Source organism: Triturus cristatus, chromosome 8 (assembly GCF_964204655.1).
Source record: "Triturus cristatus chromosome 8, aTriCri1.1, whole genome shotgun sequence".
Lineage (NCBI taxonomy): Eukaryota > Metazoa > Chordata > Amphibia > Caudata > Salamandridae > Triturus > Triturus cristatus.
In genome coordinates this window covers 1689304315-1689326243 of record NC_140591.1, presented here as the reverse complement: position 1 = coordinate 1689326243, position 21929 = coordinate 1689304315, and the positions used below count along the sequence as shown (strand labels likewise).

Here is a 21929-nt window from a genome sequence, read left to right as displayed (position 1 = left end):
CATTTTCCAAATTGCAATGAAAAATCTGACTTTACCATTAAAGAGGGTTTATCATTACAATTCCATAGGTACCAAACATGGCATATCTACCTGTCACCTAGGTGGTGGTGTATTCTATCGATGTGCCAGTGGTGTTTAGCGGGACATAAGAAACCTAATACATTTTTCTTTACATGATGTTCTTTATTCACAAGTATTGGTCACAATTCATTATATATTTCTCTCTCTCTCTTTCTCTTTCTCTCTTCTTAGGTCAGGATCAAGAACACCAGGACCACTATGAAGAAAGATGCCCCTTGAATGAAGCGGAAGGAGCCACAGGTACTTTTCAAACCATCTCTTCTCTAAATCATGGGTCTGGGTATGTGAGGGAAGACACCACTTTCCTATGCCGTCAGCAGGTAAAGGTTTTAATGACCTCTCTTCTAAGTATAGTGCTCTCACTAAGTCTTTGTATGGGGAATTTACTCAAAGCACTCGCTATTCTGTAAAGATTTGTCCAACAAGTTCAGACTTGATACTCTGGACGTTTTAAAGTGGAGAACCCTTACTTTTGTGGCACTGCGTCTTCACTTTTAACCTGTTGTGTGTCGATTTAGATACCGTATATAGGTTTCCCGATTTATGCCCTTATATAGGCACAATTCGCATTGCCCTTATTTAGGCATAGAAATCCAACCATTATTTAGGCATTATCCATGCTAACCGAATACAGGCATGGTCACCTACATCCGTCCATTCACGTCACAACGAGTTCTTGGAAAACCAGACTCTTAAGCCTTTAGGACTTCTCCTCGCTTGGATTATTGATTTCTCAAAGAACTCATTTATTATGCATGAACATCTATTTCTTAGGGGTTCATTCATGACGTGACTCTGCCCGACTTTTATGTCCATACTGGCATTCCTAAACACCTTCAAGGTATAAATATACCTTCACTTGCCATGGCAAGTCACGGCTGCATACTTGCACGGCTCGGCTACACAGCTCGCCACGGCAAGTTCGGAAGGAATTCGAGTCCCCGCCAGACTGACCAGACGCTGTCATCTTCCTCGCAGAGAATCCAGCTCCAGTGTCTCTGACTCCCCTTGTGGGGCGTTAGAGATCGAGACCCGGAAAGAGATTCAAAACTCTCTCATTCTAAGGTATAGAACAGACTAGAACCTAGAGTGACTCTTGGCAACTCTTGGCAAAACTAAACTATAGCTAGCTATGCTTCAGAAAACAGCACCTACTTCTTACCTCGTACTACACTTAGGTTAGGTACACTGGGGTGGAACTATTTAGAAGCACCAGATGAGTATTTTCATTTTAGCCTGTGTTATTTATCTATGTATTTTTATGAATATATGTCATAGCCACTGTTCCCAATAAGTTGCGCGCGAGTGCGCACCATGGCCACCCGGAGTGCGCAGTGTCCTGGATTTGCCGCGCACACTGCTGAGAGATCATTCGCGCCGCCGCTTTTAAAACGCGAGCGGTGCGAAATACGGTAATTTCCTGCTTGCGGGAGGCATGAAGAGACAATGGAGACACGAAGGAGCTGAGCGGCAGGTAAGTGTCTCCCTTACCGCCTGTGGGGTTAGGGAGAGCTGGCATTCACTTGCTGCATTAATCTTCCTAATGGTGCGCAGCTGAGGGGCTAATGTGGGCCTTTGAGTATTCGTGTTAATTGCAGCGCCCGTGTACTCTGCAATTAACATGAATACTATCTCAAAGGCCCACATCAGCCCCACAGCCGCGCACCATTAGGAAAATTAATGCAGAAAGTTAACCTACACGACGTGTGTTTTCAGAATCCTGAAAGCACACGTCGTGCTTGTTGACTTTCTGCATTTGTTTCTTAAGAGTGCGCTGTTGCGGGGCTGATGTGGGCCTTTGAGATAGTATTCATGTTAATTGCAGAGCACACGGGTACTGCAATTAACACGAATACTATTTTAAAGGCCCACATCAGCCCCGGAGCCGTGCACTATTAGGAAAAGGAATGCAGAAAGTCAACAAGCACGACTTGTGCGTTCAGGATTCTGAAAACACACGTCGTGGTGGCGGTGAGGGTCTGTTGGCAGTGGAGGCCGAAGAACTGGCCGTAGGTTGTGTTCGGTGAGGCCTGTTGGCATTCCCTGTGTCTTCCGGAGTTGAGTGCGAGGAGGGTGGTGGCGTCATAGCGGTGGGTGGTCAGAGAACTTGGGTTCCTGGTGCTGGCCACGGTTGGGTCGCGGATAGGTGCAGATGGGCTTGCCTTTAGCATGCCAGTGGCGTGCCCCCTGCGTGGCCACGTAGAGGCCGTCATTAAATAGGGGAGGTGGGAGGGAGGCACAGCTGGGAGGCGGGAGCGGGAAAACAGCAAAGGGGAGGGGTTGTGGGGGAGCAACGGTGGGTGGGTGTGCGTGAAGCAGGAAAACGGGTGAAAAACGGCACAATAAGCAGTGGGCACAGTAAATTAAAAAGACAGGTACAACAGGAAACAAACAGACAAGAACAAATTGAGGCCATACTGTTGATAAAGCGCCAAGGCACATAACCAGCGAGCAATGATTGCAGCGCCCAGCTTAATAACATAATAGAACATTGCTGTGGTTGTCCGTGCTGTAGAATGGACAAGTCCTGTTCTAGTATATCAATAGTAGAAGATACAATGTTGCCCAGTGAATAAATCCTGGATGTTAATATAGTCAGACCATTGTCAACTACAGCTATTGCCTTTTCTAGGTTAATTTTATCTATTTCACGGAGTCTCTCCGCTGCTTCTTGTTGAGAGATTTTCCAGATTTCATTATAGACAGTGTAATAGAAACGTTTCTGATGTGGCTTTCTGAGACCTGATAAAAAATCCCTTAGATCCACCTCATCTGAGAGTAAGGATAAGTGCTGTTTCACCTGGGACAGTGTCGAGGATTTTAGCCAATCGAGGCACAACTTCCCAACACTGTACAACGTCACTACCCCCGGATGTTCTCTTTGTACATATCATGGGTCTGGCCTATGGATACTAACCCCTTCGGTTGTACCCCTGAAACTTGATTGATATCTATTTGTGTCTGTGGGCCAAACTAACCATTCCTTCCAAAAGGGGTCTGATGTATTGTACTGCATGATGTCATCTATTGTATCCGCTCCACGTGATGTAAAATTGATGTGTGAAGGTGCGGGAAACCGTGGTTTGTTCAAATCCTTGTTTTTGCCAATCCAAAACAGGAAGTCTGTTGCACTGTGCCATTTAAAAAGATGATCTGCTGTGGGATGAGGCACGCTCTAAATAGTGCTTCTGTTCCCTGAACCTGCCATTCCTTAGAACCCCAGACTGATGTTGTCTCTATTGTCTCCTTCCATAAGTCGAAACCCTATGCAGACAGTTGGGCAATAAAGGATGCAGAATATATCTGTTTGGTGTTAGTCAGCATATTTTTCTGTGCGGGTGCAACCTTATAGTAATATGAGGTCGAGTCTGAAGTGTTAAACCCTGAAAAATAGGAAAACTTCTGTGCAAATGTTTTTGAACTACCTTTTTGTGGTGTCGGGCAATGTTCCAATTGGTGGTTTGAAGAAACATTTCTTGGGATACTGGATTTGAGTAAGAAGTGATGGCCATAATGTTGGTAACAGTACATGCTATCAAAGTCATATGTCTCCTCTAACTTTTCATTGTTTGAAAATGCAGCCGATTGTTTCAAATCAGGCAACATATTATGTACAGGTTCAAAATCCCAATCATCAGTAAATGTACTGGAGGTAATGATATCATTTAGAGAAATTTTACATAAATGTGGTATTTTCAAAAGTTCAGTAGCTCCAATTACATCCTAATCAACCTTCTCCCAAACTATACTATCAGGAATTGGAACAGCTGTAATGTTCACGGAAATCAAGTCTCTTTGTTCATGATGAGATGATGTATGAGGTTTCAGGACCAAGATCACATTGGATACTGCAGAGCATTCTGGGCGATACCAGGCCAATCCAGAACAGAAAAAACAATATTGCAGATATTTTCCATTCACAAGTAAGCAAAAGACAGTTACTAGACCAATCCAGAACAGAAAAAAACCAATATTCCACTTATTATCCAGAGCTGGAGCCAAGTTGATACTAGGCAAGTATTTTTCAGAAAAGTGTAGAAATCACACTTTTGTTGCTTACGGGAAACTGGAGCTAGCGTTGTTTCAGGTTCACTGGGATCCAGAGAAAATATATCAGATTCGATGAAGTAGCCAGATGCAGTTTGATCTATTTTTGGTAGCTTAGCAGGTTTTGTTGAACTGACAGGTGTCTCTTGTCGAGGTGTATTGATGTAGACATCGGTGTTAGGCCGAATTGAAATTTGTCTTTCATTTGTAGTTTGAAGTTGTGTTTCAAGAGGAACGAGTTCCATTTCATTATTGGAAATTCCATTACTTTGTATTGGTGACTCTTCGAAAGTTATGAGTCTTTCTGTCTGAACCTCTTGTATGGTAGTGAGAGGACAGTGTTGGCTACCCAGGAGCCCACGAGGCCTACTATTCAGTATCGGCCACATAGTGTGGTTTGATCAGATCAATGGAGACAATTATCTTTTCTTTTTTACCGGCAAGAGGCTTAAGACGTACTGTCCTTGTTCCTTTGACCGCCATGACAGGTACAGGTTTTTTGTATGATGGCCCAAATTCTTTCTTGTCCTCGATCTTTTCTCTGACCAGATCCCCGACTTTTGGGATCCAGGCAGGTCTTGCCGTGACTGATTTGACTTCCCCTGTGGCGGTGTGTTTTACTTGCACGTTGCTTAGTAGTGCTCGGGATTCGTTCAGATCCTGTAAAACAGCCAAACGTTTATTGATGTCCAATTGTTTTTCATCCGCCACTGTGCTTTCACAATCGAGATCAGGTACCCACATTCTCGTCCCAAATAGGACCTTGTAAGGAGTGACACCCCCTAGAGAACTTCTTGGCATATTATTGAGGGCTCGTTGTACCCGATATAAGTGTAAAGTCAAAAGTACTTTATTCGGCAGTCAAGAGCCATAAAAGCAAACAGTTTAAAAAAAAAAAAAAATCATCAAAATACATTATATGATAAAAGGCGTCCAACATTACTGTTTCAATGGTCACATAAGAAACCTACAAAGGGTATATCTTAAAAAGTGCGGCAGTGCTAAACGGTGAACCAATAATTATGCAGACCCCCTCAACGTTTTTCCTATTCCCATGGCCAATCCAGCCCATTCTTCTGGCCATGATGATGTCAGGAGATATATTAGAATCATTGATCACATTAATAGAACACCAGTGAGTGGTCTTGTGGATAAGGTCCAAGGAAGTTTCCTTAATGCCCAATGTGAGTGGAGGAACCCCCAATAGAACAGCAACTCAAGGCGCTGATTGGGGAGGGAGATCAAGTGCACATTTGTTTTCAATCGTGACCATTTTATGGTGGGAGGGGTGTGTGTAAGCAGTGGATCCTCATTGGCAGTTTCCTGCCCTTCCCTATGGGCCGCCTGACATACCTGCCCTTCCCGATAGGCCACCTGAGATACAATGACCGCCACCCATGGAATGTGGTTAGTATCAATATTGCTAGGATGAGACACACCCACTGGGGCCTGAGTACTGCTTGTCCGGTGGACTTGGGTACTGCTCGCCTGGGGGACATGGGCCGAGCCGCCAGATGCCTGACAAGAGCCCCCCCTCCCTCTGACTGCTATATCATGCCCTAAAAGACAGTTATTATGTATGGAGGCAAGGTAATTAAGTTTTAACTCAATCCCTTCCAGCTTAGAAATTACAGGTGCTAACAAATCTTTGGTCATTGTCTCTAGCCTTACAAAGAGGCTATCCAGCAGCAGTTCCAGATTAAATTCAACTGGTGGCATGGCTATTTTTGTCCGCGGAGACTTTCTCAGGGCTCTGCTACCACCGTTTTTTTTTCTCTTGGTGGGGGGCCAGTCCAGATCATCACCAGAATGTAATGTGCCAACTACATATGTTTGTCCCTATAAAGACTCGCAAATCTTTTATAACAGTTCGAGCGTCAGCCGAGCGCTGAGGCCAAACCCATAGGAACGTTGAGCATGAATCCACTGCCACCAAGATATACTTGTAAGCCCCATCTGAGTGTAAGGGGCCGCAGTGGTCCAAATAGACACATGCGAGTGGTCTGTCTGATATTAGTAATGGTGTCTGCACTGGACATGCCACGGTGGAACCCCTCATCTGCTGGCAGATGTCGCAATTAAGGACAAAATTCTTTGTCTGTTTAGTTAACCTGGGCCACCAATAGTGCTGTTTTAATAATGAAACTGTCACGGTAATTCCTGCGTGTGCAAAACCTAGATCCTCGTGTGATCCATGTTTGGTATTACTCTATCCCCCACTCCTGGAATTTGAGAATACAGAATGGTGTTTGCATCTAACTTGTAGGAGTATTTGAGTTGAAAACCTTTCGGTAAGGCTGTGCTGTTCTTGCGTGAAGCAATGACAGCTACCATTATCTGTCCGCCTATTCTCGTTTTTGAACGAGTGATTGCAGCTACGGCAGCAGTTCGTACTGCCCCCTTTCGCAGCTTCATCAGCCAAGGAATTCCCTTCAACGTGAACGCCATCACGTTGATGCTCTTGGTAGTTCGTTTTTCAACTCAGCTACCTGTTCCCATAGCATTTTATGCTTAATTGTGCCAACTTTTGAGTCCTTAAACCCATTTTGACCCCAGTAGTGAAGATATTCGTTGTATGACAGGACACAATAAAAAGAATCACACACAAACAGTGTGGGGAATTCTCGATCCGTATTTATTAGCACCAGTAATAGGGCTTTTAGTTCTGCCAGCTGAGCCATGCAGTCTCCTATAGACTGTGTCTTCGTATCGCTGGGATAGAACTTGCCATCCGGCATATGTCCCTTTACAATCGCACATGCTGCGCTGTATTGCTGTTTACTTCCTATGGCCGGCTGTGTAGATCCGTCAGTGTAAATAATGTATTCATACTGATCTAGAGGCATTATTTCATTTGGTAGAGGATATTTTTGTTCATATTACAGGAATTCTTGTGTTTTTAGACTAGGGTCATATCTGTATTCTACATCTGTTGCAGTGAGAGAATTAGCCCATGGTATCCATCTTGCATGTAAGGTTTTAGCATTAGGAACGCTTGCCTTTGTAGCAGCCTCTAAGGCTGGTACTGGACTTATGACAATTATTTGTTTCCTCTGAGCCAATGCTCTTTCTCTTACTACAGCAGTCTGTACTGCTGTCAGTATTTTTTCTGTAGAAGCAAAGCGCATTTCAGCGTTTATGTACAAGTGTGATTTGAATGCAATGAGTACTCTTTTGCCTTTATTGAATGTTAGGTAAGTAAACCCAGATTGACCCACTACAACATGGATCACCAAGTTGCGGACATTTACACGTGTCTGTAGGTGTTTTGAAGCTATCATGTCAGCTTGTAGGGAACAAAGGATATCTGTGTGTTCCTGTGTCCAATGCCTAACTAAAAAATCAGGTCTAAAACAGTAAATTCGTAGAAATGTTTTACTTTTTCTGCGTAATCCAAAATGTATGTTCTGCCAAAGTTTAAAAATCCCAATATGAATTGTAAGTTTTTCAAAGGTTTAGTAGGTTGGAGCAGTGCGCACTTTTCTAAAAAGTTAGCTGCCAGGCTTTTACCTTCACTCGATAGATTGTGTCCAAAAAATAGGACATTGAGGTGGGCTATATTTGATTTTTTAAAGTTGAATTTCTAGCCCTCAGAGGTGAACCCCAAAATGATGTTGCTCACCCTGGTCCAGTGTTCCTTTAAATCATCCTCCATCAGATAAATATCATCTACATAGGACAATTCCTCCTCCATCTAAATTCTGAAGTAACTCTGTTACCCTAGCGGAAAACAACCCAGGGTTATTCCTATACCCTTGGTGGAGTCGACAAAATTGATTCTGTGAACCTAGCGCGGAACATGCTGTTAAATACCTGCTCTCAGGTGCTATATTTTGGCAGAAAAATCCATTGGAGATATCTATGTTGTTTTGTATTTTTTCCGCACAATGTTATTCATTAATGCGGCGCTGTGTGCATTCTGTACTGCAGATGTTTTAGTGCAAGTGTTCAGATGTCTACAGTCTAAAACTAGACGATATGAATTATCAGGTTTCATTACGGGAAACAAAGGATTATTCATTGACGAGGTGCAAGTTTCTATTGCACCCTGGTATTCAAGTTGATCTAAGATCTCCCTGACCTGTTTTTGCGCTTCTTGTTTTATTGGGTACTGTCTCTGTGGAGTTGGAGTAGTTTTTACTGGGATTATATGGTGAGGTGACTCGGCATCCCACCCAACATGGTTGCGATAAAGTGCTGGAGCAAGGGATACCGCCAACTCCTGCGCGTATGTATGTTTTAAGTAAATTGGAAATAGGTCGGAAAAGGCTGGTAAAATTACCGTTTCTCCCTTTGGGCAATCCATAACAATTGCAGGTGGCCAATCTTTTTCAGCTAAAAGGATGTCATAGCCGTAAATCAGGTTCTGTATGTTATGTTAAAAAATATTTGTAACGCGCACTTTCACCAACGGTTTCTTGGCGCTCAATGACAAGTGAACGATGAGCCAGGATGAGAGAGTTAGTCATATGCAGAGTGGAAAAGCAGGGTTTTTAAAAGTCTGCGGAAGCAGTCATACTTTGGGCAGAGACGGAGTGAAGGTGGCAAAGAGTTCCAGGTGGAAGGAGCCAGGACAGAAAAGGACAGGCCACCGTGCTTTTTCCTTTTATACTTAGGGGTCTCAAGGAGATTAAGAGATGCGGATCGGAGAGCTCTAGAAGGGATGTGACGGGACAGGCTCGAAGAAATAAAGGCGGGGGCTGCATCCGAAAGGGTCTTAAAGGTAGAACATGCCAGTTTGAAAATGCAGCGTTTGGGAATAGGGAGCCAATGCAGACTGTGAAGGAGGGGAGTGACATGCCGATATTTGGACTGGTGGAAAATCAGGCGGGCAGCTTGATTCTGCACCAGCTGTAATTGATGAAGGTGGCAGGCAGGAATGCCCGCGTACAACATGTTGGCGTAGTCGAGCCAGGAGGTGATGAGTGCAATGACCACTAGGGTCAGGGCTTCTTTAGTAAGAAACCTACTGATCTTGCGAATCCGCCTGAGATGGAAAAAACAGGCTGAGGTGACCGAGTTGATTTGCGGTTTCATCGAAAGGTCATCAGAAATGATCACCCCCAGGCTTTTGACTGAGCGCACAGGAGTGGGTACAGACCCTAAAGATGTAGGCCAGAAGGTGGAGTTCCATGGGTGATTGGGGCCACCTACCAAGACAAGCTCAGTTTTTGTAGGGTTAAGCTTTAGGTGGCTGTGATACATCCATTCCGCAATGGACAACATGATGGACTGGAAATTAAAACGGGAGGAAGGGAAGGAGTCTAAGGAAAAAATTAACTGAAGGTCGTCCGCATAATTAAAAATTGTGACCGGGGAGTTGCGGAGGGAGGCTAGGAGGGGTTGGAGATACAAATTAAAAAGAAGAGGGGATAATGCCGAGCCCTGTGGGACGCCGCAGGGAAGGGATGTGTAGGGTGCGGACAAAGTGGAGAGATGGACGGACTGTGATCGCTGGTGAAGGAAGGATCGGAGCCAGTCAAGGGCCACTCCCTGGATACCGGCATTGTGGACACGGTCGATCAAGATGGTATGATCGACCGTGTCGAAAGCCGCCGAGAGATCTAAAAGGACAAGGGCCTGAGAGATGTTATTGTCAGCGCCCTTCCTGAGGGTGTCCATGACTGCTACTATGACCGCCTCGGTGGAGTGGAGGGGTCTGAATCCCGCTTGTTGAGAGTCCAAGAAGGAAGATTCCTCTATGAAAGAGCTCAGGCAGCGGGTGACGTAGGTCTCCAGAATTTTTCCTAGGTAAGGGAGGAGGGAAATGGGTCTGTAGTTACTGAGTGTTAAGGGATCGGTGTTGGGTTTCTTTAAGATAGGCACAATGGCTGCTTGCTTGAAGGAGAGAGGGACCTCCCCCGTGGCAAGAGAGTTGTTGAGTAATGCAAGGGGGGGCCTGGACATGCGAGGAAAGCTTCTCTCAGGATCTGCGGGGGGCAGCAGTCATTTGGGGAACCCGACCTGACTTTGTGAAGGAGTGAGGCGAATTCTTGTAGAGAGATGGGAGGAAACTCCGACAAGGTGCTGGTGTTTTTAGGGGGGAGAGGAGGGGGAATAGGAGATGCCGGGGTCGGGATGTTGTTTTTTATTGTAGTGATTTTCTCTATGAAATAGGAGTTGAGTGAATCACAGAGGGATTGAGTCGGCTGGGGCTGGGGGGTAACCCTATCCGGCAGGGAGAGCTCATTTACAATAGAAAAGATGGCTTTCGAATTGTTATTAGAGTCCAAGATTATTTTGGAGAAATATGACGTTTTAGCTGCCAGGATCGATTGTTTGTAGAATTTCTGAGCCTCAGTGTAAACTAGTTTGAGCTGAGGGTCGTAGTGGCGACGCCAGCGGCGTTCAGTTTGCCGCAAGGCAAGTTTGTCCGCTTTAAGTTGGTCCGTGAACCAGCGTTGTGCGTCGTGAGGGCGCTTAGCTTTAATCTTTTTAAAAGGGGCTACTTTGTCACTAGCTTGGCGTAACCATTTATCAAGATTGTCAGCCTGAACCTCAAGTGGGGTCAGAGAGGTGGGTACAGTAGAAGCTAGTGAGGCATGGAATTCAGACAGATTGGCTCTTTTCCAGTTGCGAGCCATAAGATTCTTAAGACGGGGGGGAGGACTCAGAGTGTGCAAGTGAAGGTAAAAAGAGATGAAATAATGGTCAGACCAGGAACAAGGGCAAACTGAAGGAGGTGAGATGTCGAGGTCGGACGTCCAAACTTGGTCGAGGATGTGACCTTTCTGGTGGGTGGGAATGTGAATGTGTTGGGAGAGATTCATGCCTTTTAAAAGGTCTGTGAATTCCAGTGACAGTTGGCTTTCGTGGATATCAGAAGGCCAATAGTTAAAATCGCCAATTACCATGATATTAGCATGGTTAATTGCTAATTGGGCGATAGAGTCGCTGAAAAGTTTAGGAAAGAGGGGCATATAGTCGGGAGGTCTATAGACAAGAATGCAGATGAAAGACGACTTAGGGGAGGTAAATTTTAGAACTAGGTAGTCAGTTTTGGGGATCGGGGTCGCCGTAACCTCGGAGAAAATGTGAACCGAACGGATAATCGCCGCCACTCCGCCACCGGTCTTCCCCGCAGGCCGGTTGGCGTGTATAATGTAGTATCCCGTAGGGATTGCTGCAAGAATGTCAGGGGCCGAGTCTTCCGAGATCCAGGTTTCTGCTAGGAGAAGGATATCAATAGAGCTCTGATGCAGTAACTGGAAGATCCCGAGCTGATTGCGAATAAGATACCGGGTGTTAAGGTAGTAAATCAGTAAAGAGGCGGTGATCTGCTGTATTGGGAGTGAAGGGTCGTGGGGGGAATCATGTGCCGAGCAACCAGATGGAACAAATATGTCACATGCCTGAGCCGCTCTTGTAGCACGTGCGGGAATAGGTCCTGAGGATTTGAGTCTCAGGAGATCAGAGGAGGAATAAGAGTAAAATTGGGCATTACGACAGGGCCCTGGGCCTGGTCGGCCGCGGAAGGGCGCAGACGGGCTTGACTTGTGCGCGACTTCGGCGCGAAGTCGGCGCTCCCGCTGCGCTCGTCCGCTGCGCTTCCTCCAAACTGCCATTTTATACTAGGGGGTGAGGGAGCACTAGACCGCTAACCTGTGAAGGTTTCGTGCAGGGCGGAAGTGGTGTCACGAGCAGGAAGTGACGCTCCTCGAGCTGACCCTCCGCACAAACAGCACAAGCCGGGGCGGAACGGGGTCACGAGGTGGCGGAAATACAGGTCAGTGCAATTTGTAATTTTTAAAATGCTTTTAAGCGTGCTCATTAAAAACAGCAGCAAAAAACAATGAGAGACAGCATCCACAACAACACACGAACACGCAGCCTAGCTCGCCGCGTTTGTCAATGGGCCTGGGAGCTGGAATCGCACTCTATATACTCTGCGAGCTCAGCAGCACTAGACCGCTAACCTGCGAAGGTTTCGTGCAGGGCGGAAGTGGTGTCACGAGCAGGAAGTGACGCTCCTCGAGCTGACCCTCCGCACAAACGGCACAAGCCGGGGCGGAACGGGGTCACGAGGTGGCGGAAATACAGGTCAGTGCAATTTGTAATTTTTAAAATGCTTTTAAGCGTGCTCATTAAAAACAGCAGCAAAAAACAATGAGAGACAGCATCCACAACAACACACGAACACGCAGCCTAGCTCGCCGCGTTTGTCAATGGGCCTGGGAGCTGGAATCGCACTCTATATACTCTGCGAGCTCAGCAGCACTAGACCGCTAACCTGCGAAGGTTTCGTGCAGGGCGGAAGTGGTGTCACGAGCAGGAAGTGACGCTCCTCGAGCTGACCCTCCGCACAAACGGCACAAGCCGGGGCGGAACGGGGTCACGAGGTGACGGAAATACAGGTCAGTGCAATTTGTAATTTTTAAAATGCTTTTAAGCGTGCTCATTAAAAACAGCAGCAAAAAACAATGAGAGACAGCATCCACAACAACACACGAACACGCAGCCTAGCTCGCCGCGTTTGTCAAAAAGAGACCTTTAATTTGTCTAGGTATGTCCCCCTCCATTTGGAGTGTTATTTCATGTAACCTTTGTGGGACACTTACCCTTGTATCAGGTGTCTCCACAGTGATATGCTCATTCAACTCTGCTGTCACCAGAAATTCCATCAGGTTCTGGCGAGCTATTGTTACTTCTGCTGCACTGTCTAGCCTAGTCTGAGCCCATTCCCCATTCAGAAGTTGAGTCCTCAGGATTCTGGACATGTATAACTTTAAGACCTGCTACCTTCATCTTTTTAAATTGAGGTTTTGATTTTGGCTTGTCTTCTTTTTTAGAAGTGTAGTCTGAAGCGCGTTGCGTGTCTCTGAACTTTGTACGCTCTTCTTGTCTGTGTTCAGACCATCCTTCCCTCTCGGAGTTTCTTGGTGAACCCTGAAAGGAACAAGAGGAATGTGTATCAGTGTCCTGATACCTGTCAGTTTTTTTATGTTATCTCTATTCCCAAGGTTGCACCTCCTTTCGAAGGGCTCCAGTTGAGGAGACCCACTCCTGGATTGAGATCTATTCTTTTGTTTTTTATTGTTATCCAACTACTTCTTGAAAGAATCAGGTGCTTGCTTGGTGCTATTCTTTTCAGGACTACCCATGAGTTGAGGATTTTTATTGCTCAAGCTCTCAAACTATCTCTACCTAATTCAGCATAGATGTCTTCAATAATTTTAGGCAATTCACGTTCCTGTTGTAAAGGAGTGAAATCCCTCACACGTTGGCGTATTGCCACTGCTGCTGCCTCCCCTTTTATATTTGCTAATTTGATAGCTGATATCTGGGCAAAATTACCTAATAATTTCATACCTAAGTTCAGAGCAGGTTCTGCTCCATATTCAGTCTGTATTTGTCTTAATACGTCCAGTATTACTGCTAATGACGGGATACCATGAGTTCTAGTATATATGGCAGTGAAAACTGTACCCCAAGAGGTACAATCCTCTATCTGGGGAGCTATCCCCATTGGCAAGCAGATTGTTAGCATTCTGTGTTTTCCTTGTGGACTTGTGTGTGTGAATGCTACCTCTAGCTGTGTTATTTTTTGAGCTATCCAGAATGGCATTTGCTCACGTTTAGTGGGCATTTTACCCATAACTGCGTTTAGCGTTTGTGGTGTAATTTTTGTTGTAGATCCCCGAGCTTGTCCTGTTTGTGTAGCCTTTGTTGACTGAAGTGTGAGTGTTTTCATCACAAACTGTGTCAGGTTTCTGTAAAGTTTTATGACTTCTTTATTTATTTATTTAAATATCTTTATTGCATTTTATCTTTTCTGGTACATTAGTCCATAGGCAGCTGTACACATCAATATGTCAACAATATCACTTGTTCCTGAACACTTTGCATATAAATCAAAATATTTTCATCATTTTACTTCATTGTCAGCCATGCCTGGGGTGTGGGAGTTACATTTACGTATACAAGTCCCCTCGGGCTCCTACAGCCCGCACATTCTGTCATCTCCAATGGAGGGCCAGGATGAAGTACGCCTCTCCATGGCAGCGAGGGCAATTCGTAAGAGCATCAGTGCACACTGATAAGTACATTTCGCAATGAGATCCAACTCTGGAATTACATCATAGAACTTGTCATAAGTAAATAGACCAATGGGCGTTCCCGCGTCAAGTCTGTGCATTAGGTTTTTTTTTTTTCCTTTTTGTGTAACAACAATTGAACCTCATCCAACAACAGTAAATAATAATGTAAAACAAAAAAAAGAGACATCGGTAAACCAGTGTCTAGAGTATCTTTCGGGTGCAGCCGAGACCGGACCGGCATGCAAGTATGGTGTGTGGGCTGCTATGTTAATGTTGTGTATGATGGTGTGATTGTAGAAGTGATGAGCTACAGGAGCTGCTTTCGCATGGTGTTTTTTGGGGGAATGTGAGGTTCCTGCCTAGTATAGCGATTACAATTGGGGTGGCATGTAAAGACAGCACGGTGTCGGCGACCAGGAGGCTCTTTAGGCGTCAGGTCCTGCTTGGTGCACTGGAGGCATCTGCGGCGTGGCCTGAGGGCGTGTGAGATTTCTTAGCATTTCGCCCCAAGTCTGTGCAATGGGATACTTTCGCAACCCTGCCGTTTCTTCCCTGTGGAGGGTGGTACCCTCCGCCCACGCCCAGACTTCAAGTGATTTCACCCAATGTGACACCTCTGGTGGATCCTTGTGTTTCCACCTCTTTGTTATGAGGCGCTTCGCTGTTATGAGGCCCAGGTCCCGAAACCTGGAGCCTACCTTATTGGCCTTGGTTCTCTTATAAAGCCCCAGAATGCAAACCTCCCACATGGAAGGTATCTCAGTGCTTGTGCAGTTGGCTAGTTTTTCCAATATCGCGTGCCAGTAGGGTAGCAGCAGGGGACAGGACCACAACATATGTAATAGATCAGCGCCTAGGAGACGACACCTCGGGCATTCGGATGTGTTGACGTTGAAATATTTATTAATTTTGTCTGGTGAAAGGTACGCCCGATGTAAAATGTAAGTTTGTATTAGTTTGAATCGTGAGTTTCGCGGTATGTGCGTGGCACTAGCTATGACACGCTCCCACTCTTTATCCGTCCAAGGAAGGCCCCTGTCTTTTGTCCAATATGTGCGGAGTCTCTGCAATGGTTTCAATACATGGATAAGCAGGGCTTTCACCTGCCAATGTATCACATGCGAGCCCTCCCCCATTTCATGCAGGTACTGTATTAACTGGTGTGTCGGCGGCTCGTCGGTCATGTCACCCCATTGTTGTGTGAATGTTCGCATAATGGCTGCGTGCAAGAGAAACTGACCCGCTGGTAATCCATTTTCTACCATCAGTGTGGCGAAAGGTAGTAGGACACCGTCCACGTACAGGTCTCCAATTGTCTCCACACCCACTGCAACCCAGGGCGTCAATGTTGTGTCTGTTATAGGGTCTCTGCCCCTGGGCGTCCCAAGAAGCGGTAGTACCGGGGCGTATGGGAGCGTGTCTTTTGTGAGGTGAAGGCTTCTCCTGTTTTATGACTCCTTTATGAAGTGGGCGTAAGTCTGCTACTGGCATTGTGTCAATCTCTGGATGCGGTGTATAAGCCGCTAAGACTTGCCTAGTGGCTTCATCTCTTCCGAGTGGATCTAGTCTTACTTTGTCTTTTGTGTGGGGGAGGGTGCTTTTAAACCAGTTTATGTGCTCCTGGTAGGTGAGCGGAACTTCAAAGTCCTCAAACGAACCGTGTTCAAGTGGTGTTTCATCTTCAGTGTAAGAATGAAATGTACTTGATTGTGCATCTGCTGGTAGGAATTTAACCCATAAATGGAAAACCTCGCTTCTATATGACTCGTGAGCCTCAATCACAAATGTTACTGCCCCACCCCTAGTTGTGACTCCATAGTCTGCTAGTCTTAAGGTAAGGGCAGTTCTAACATTTTCTGAAATGTTAATTTTCCCTTCTAGTTCTTCCTCAACTACTGCATGTTGTGCTCGCACAGCGGCGTCCTCTTCAGTCATTCAGTTTCTCAAGAAAGAGTTTCAAGGAAACTAAGATAAGGTTTTATACACAAATAGGAACTGTTTGTCCTTCAAGCTTGATAAACCTAAAGCCAATAAATAGGAATTTTGTCTACCCAGCTGTGGTGCATAGTTCCCTTCCCACTCCAGACGTCTCTGGGTAAAATGTGAGTCGGGGTCTCTGAGGGAAGCACGACTGAACTACTCAGATTTGACTGTTAAATAAGTACCAAACCAACGTTGGGCACCAGGTTGTGTAGTTCCTATAAACCGATATAGGATCTGCGTGTTTAGACAACATACACTGTAGGATTGGTGTCCGGAATGATTCTAGACACCCCTACCGAGTATGTTCGCCTGTTACCAGCGAACTCACAGTGCCACGAGAAACCCTCTTACCAAGGAGAGAGTAGTTCCTGGCAACTATCGAACTTGACAACCCTGACCCCTGAGGGATCGTGGAAACAGTGCGATACTTTTCGCTCAGTCACTCGTGCTCACTTTGTCTGAGAGAGATACACAGAATAAACCATGGGAATGTTTTTCAATAAGCATTTATTGAACCAGCGTCATTCTAATGTAAAATAGGTCTGCTGGAACGACCATTAGACAGTAACAGATATAAAGGATTATAAGCACTAACAGCGTAAAAGGATGGTAGATTTCTACCATCGGGCTAAAACAATGAATACAGGCAAGTATATAAAATACATGACAGTAATAAATGCATACTCCTACGAAGTCACCCTAACTAGATGTACCTAAGTGTACCTAGCATGTTTGTGGGTGTAAAGCCAAGAATCCCTCTAGGATAAAGTCAACCCCATTACCTGAAGTGAGAGACTGTGGGACCCCGTCTTGGTCTCGAGATTGACACCCCGCAAGGGATGTCAGACCACTGCGAGCTGGAGTGTCTGCATGCAGGAGCCTCAGCGTCTCTTGTCAGTGTGTCGGCATGGAAGCCCTTTTCTCCTCTGACGGAAGGAATGACCCTTATACATAGTTATTATGCAGGAGATGGTAGGCCTGCTGTCCTGCTGTGATTCCAAGAATCCTCATGCATAATGAATTAGGCTTAAGCTTTTCGGAGAAAACCTCATGTCCTCTTTAGGCATTACAGTAACTAGGTAAAAGGTCAGTACTAAGAACCGTTATGCAGTGTAATATCAGGGGATGTAGGTGAAAGGTGCATTCATTACCTGAGCCGATATTGGGGAACCTATATGGAACATGATCTTAGAGTTCATTGAGGCAAATAGTGGCAGAACCGGTCATTGAGGTATTTTTGGCTAAAACGACTGAAGGCTCTATAAACAAGCAAAAGTAATTTGAAAAGGGCCCTCTTATGGATTGGAAGTCAGTGCAGTTTGAGTGCAGTTAATGCAGAACGTCTCCTGGACAGTTTTAGAACCAGTCTAGTGGCTGAGTTCTGTACCGTTGGACGGTTGTGGATGATATGTTTGTGCAGCTGGCATACTGACTGTTGCAATAGTCCAATCTTGACGAGATTAGCGCAAAGGCAATGGTTTTCCTGGAAGCCAGGGGCAGGAGATTGAAGAAGGATTTCAGTGATTTCATGAGATTAAAGCACATGCCGGCAACGGCCGATGCTTGCGGAAGAAAGGATAGATCAGTGACAAATTTTACCCCACTATTTTTGCGATCTTGGCTGTGGTAGTAATTGAGGGACAGAATTTGGCCACAATGTCATAGGGGAAAAACTTGGATTTTCCAAAGAGGTGTATTTCCGTCTTAAAAGAATTGCATTTGAGGTGGTTATCTTGCATCCACTGAACGGTGTCAGTCAAGCAGTTCTGTAAATTGGTTTCTGACTTGAATGAGTTTCTGTCCAACGACAGGATCAGTTGGGTATCATCTGCATAGGATGTAGTAGCAATCCCATGTGAAGAAATTAAGGAGACCAGGGGAGTCATATAGATATTAAAAAGTGCCGGGCTCAACAAAGAGCCCTGTGGTACTCCCATAGCGACTTTTCTTTCTGGTGACTCAAATTGTCCAAGGGCGACCCCTTGCCTTCTGTTGGTCGGAAAGAGTTTCGCCAAACAAGGGCAGTGTGTGAGATTCCGATGTTCTGAATCCGCTGCATTAGAATGGCGCGCGAGATGGTATCAAATGCAGCGGATAGGTCCAATAGAGTCAGCACCGCACTATTCACTGAGTCTAGGGTCATTTTAATTATTTCACTTCAACTAGTGCAGATTCTGTGGAATGTTTGGAACTAAAACCTGACTGCCGGGTGTGGAGTAGATCGGAATTCTCAAGAAAGGTCATCAGTTATTGGTTTCCTAAGGGATTTTTAGGGTTTAATCACTCTCACATGTTGGCGTCGATATCGTCCGTACGGGACTTACAACAGAGCCAATTGCTCAGACACGACCTGGAAATTTAATAGTATACCGGGAAAGTTAAGGTTGAGCATCGGGACGGGAGACAGAGCTGGGGTAGGTGCATAGGCATGTGTTTAATAGGGACTGTGCACTTTGTTTTTTGGCCAAGAGGAGAGTAAAGTTTTATACAAACACGATTGTCAGAGAACAAGTTAGGCCCTTACCTGCAGAAGTCAAAAGTTTGGATTGAGCCTGTCTGTCTCCTAGGAGATTTTAAACAAGAGAAGCCGCTCCCAACTCCCTGGCCAGCAAACCTTGTCAGAGGTCGCTGGGACCTTATATAGTCTGCTAGTGGTTGGTACATGTGTACACTGAAAGGTGGTTGTATCTGATGTTTCTACTGGATTAGGGTTAGTGTCCTCATTGGTTGGGTATTTGAGGGTTCTGATTGGTTTCTGGGTCTGTGATTCAATCAATGAATGGTTGGGACTAGGGCTAGTGTTAGGATTTCAATTGGAAGTAGGGACTAGGGCTTCCTGTGTTATTGGTTGTTGGGACTAGGGTGGGACTAGGGCTAGGGTTAGGCCTTTAATTGGAAGTAGCAATTAGGGCTTCTGGTGTGATTGTTTGCTGGACTAGGTGTGGGACTAAGAGTAGGGTTAGGTTTTCTATTGGAAGTAGGGACTAGGGCTTCCTGTGCCATTGGTTGCTTGGACTTGGGTTGGGACTACTGGTAGAGCTAGGGCCTCTATTGGACGGACAGATCAGGGTTTTTGAAAGTTATTGGGTGCTTGGTCTTGGGCTGAGATTGGCTGTAAATTCCTGGTCTCCTATTGGTTCTAGATTTTAGGGCTAGGATAGGGTTAGGGCTAGGATTCCCATTGGCTGAAGGGTGAAGGGGTCACCTGATTACTAGGACTATAAAAGACCGAGGCTTAGGGCATCTCAGCCCAGGCGACGAGGCTAAGGGGGGGGAGAGGGCAAGGGCCATTACCTGTTTGAGCCTGTTCAAGACTGGTCAGAACTAGGGCCAGAAATGCTGCCCATGTTCGCATCAGTAATAGCCACCCCACACCATCCACAAACATAGTAAGACATTCACACCAAATGTACACCACACACAACCCTATGCACGGACCAATGTACCAGAATGCACTACAAACCCAACCAAACCACATCTATACACCCTTCTATCCCAACTACCACACATACCCACCATCACCTACAAACAGTACACAACTCTATCCTATACCACTAACCAATCCACTCATCACTAACACAACCCCATTCAACACCATACATAACTACATCCCATCCAGACACACGCCCCCTGCTCTAATTAGACCTAACAAACCACCTTTCATCACTAACAAACATATATTCAGCCTTCCATAATTTGTCCAACCAACATCCTCCTCTCCCTACTACAATAATAACACTAACGCACAACACACACACTGCACACCACCATACTTTTTAACTCTTCCAACAAACCAGTCTAAGACAAACACTCTTACCTCTACTTCATTCCCTCCTACACACAACATACACTCTACTCATAAACACATCACCACCCCCTCTACCTTACAACCTCCTCTCACAAACAATACTAGACAACAAAATCCATTGCATGAAACAAATACACCAGCACCCCTTTTCACTACTCCTCAAAAACAAAACATACCACACACACCAGAATAACATGATCTTCAGAGCGCAGCACCACAAAATACTTACCATCACAAAATACAAACATACACCCACCTTTCAAACCACACAAAGGAGAAAACTCCAATGCCAAGCGTTCTCTCTTCCACCACACCTAACACAGATACATCCATTGGACAATTTAGAACCTTACTACATGACCCACATCCTGCACCACCACCCCTGACTCGTACACCTTCCGCCATAAACACACGCAAACAACATAAGCGGCGTGCCACATCTCACAACTTTGCTTCCCCATGTCTACTGCACAACAATGTTACACCACGAAAACAACACAGCACACCAACTCTCAAACACCATCTCCACCACATACACACGCACACCCATCAAAATGCCTTCTTAGCATGCTGGATGAGGAACATGATACAGAACAGGTACACAATTGCTATCCTAATACAGCTAATGCCAGCACTAAAAACACACCTGCTACAAACCCACACAATACTGATCACTCTTCTACAAAACAAAGTCTCACTATCACAAAAGGCCATTCTCTAAACTGTCTACTAATAAATGCTCGATCCCTCTCTAAAAACAAACATCACATCTACGACCTTCTCACAGATGCAAAACCAGACATACTATTCATAGCTGAATCATGGTTGGGAGATGATACGACGCCAGTCCTGCATGAAGCCATTCCTCTAGGCTATCAAATGATCACCCAAAATCGTATAGGCAAAAAAGGAGGTGGTCTAGCTGTTGTGTTCAGGCAAACATTACAAATCACTAAAGTTGATGACATCTCCATAAAGAATTGTGAGGCTATTCTAACAAGATGCTATACTACACCGTCTTCATCCTGTAACTTCCTGCTCCTTTACAGACCTCCACCTAGCAAGGCGACATTCCCAGAAGCACTTCTAGACACAGTTTCAAACCTGATAACAATACACTTCCACTTATGCATTCTGGGTGACCACAACATTTGGTTTGGCAAACCCAATATGACCCATCCAAAAACAATAATCACTGGCCTAGATGCACTGAACCTGCATCAGATCGTCCACAAACCCACACATATCGCTGGGCATATCCTAGATGTCAATTTTGCTAATACTGAACTAGTTACCTTTCAAACTATAACTCCAGTCACATGGTCAGACCACCACTTGCTTGCTTTCCAGCATACAACAACACTAAGGGACTCACCTAAAACTAGCTTACATCCATCCACCTATCGGCCGTGGAACAAACTCAATTTGGAACACTTAGAAACACAACTAACATCCAGTACAAATCTGGAAACAATAAATTCTGTTAAAAAACTATATGAGTGGCTACAGGAAGCTTTTGACATCCTAATACCACTCAAAACCACACAACAGAACAAAAGAAAAAAAGCGCCTTGGAGAAACACAGAAATAAAAGACAGAAAACAACAAATTAGATAGCTGCAACGCACCTGGCTCAAAACAAACGCCAAACAAGACAAACTTCACCTGCAAAAAATTAGCTGATTATACAAGTCAGATATCAAAAAAGCTAAGAAAAAGTACTATTCATACAGAATTCAAAATGCTAAATGTGCAAAAAAAGAATTCTATAAAATGCTCAATGAATTTTGCAAACCAAATTGCCTAGAAGGAACTCATCCTGTTACTCAAGATTTCATAGGCAAACTGGCAAATCATTACACGGACAAAGCAAACACGTTGGGATCCTACTTTAATCAGAAACAAAGCACCAGCACTAACCCCTGTACAAAACAACAATCCAAGAATACTCTAACCTAGCTTCTCTGTTGCTT

At 45.1% G+C, this 21929-nt stretch overlaps 1 protein-coding gene across 4 annotated transcripts in view; it reads left to right on the top strand.

Annotated features, from left to right (window-relative positions):
• LOC146808616 (NACHT, LRR and PYD domains-containing protein 12-like) overlaps positions 1 to 21929 on the top strand; it is a 493486-nt gene that overhangs the window by 116478 nt on the left and 355079 nt on the right. For all 4 annotated transcript variants that reach the window (XM_085623630.1, XM_085623628.1, XM_085623629.1 and 1 more), the window contains one exon: positions 253 to 321. In XM_085623630.1, the coding sequence (XP_085479756.1) occupies positions 253 to 321 (69 nt within the window). The remainder of the gene's footprint in view (positions 1 to 252; positions 322 to 21929) is intronic.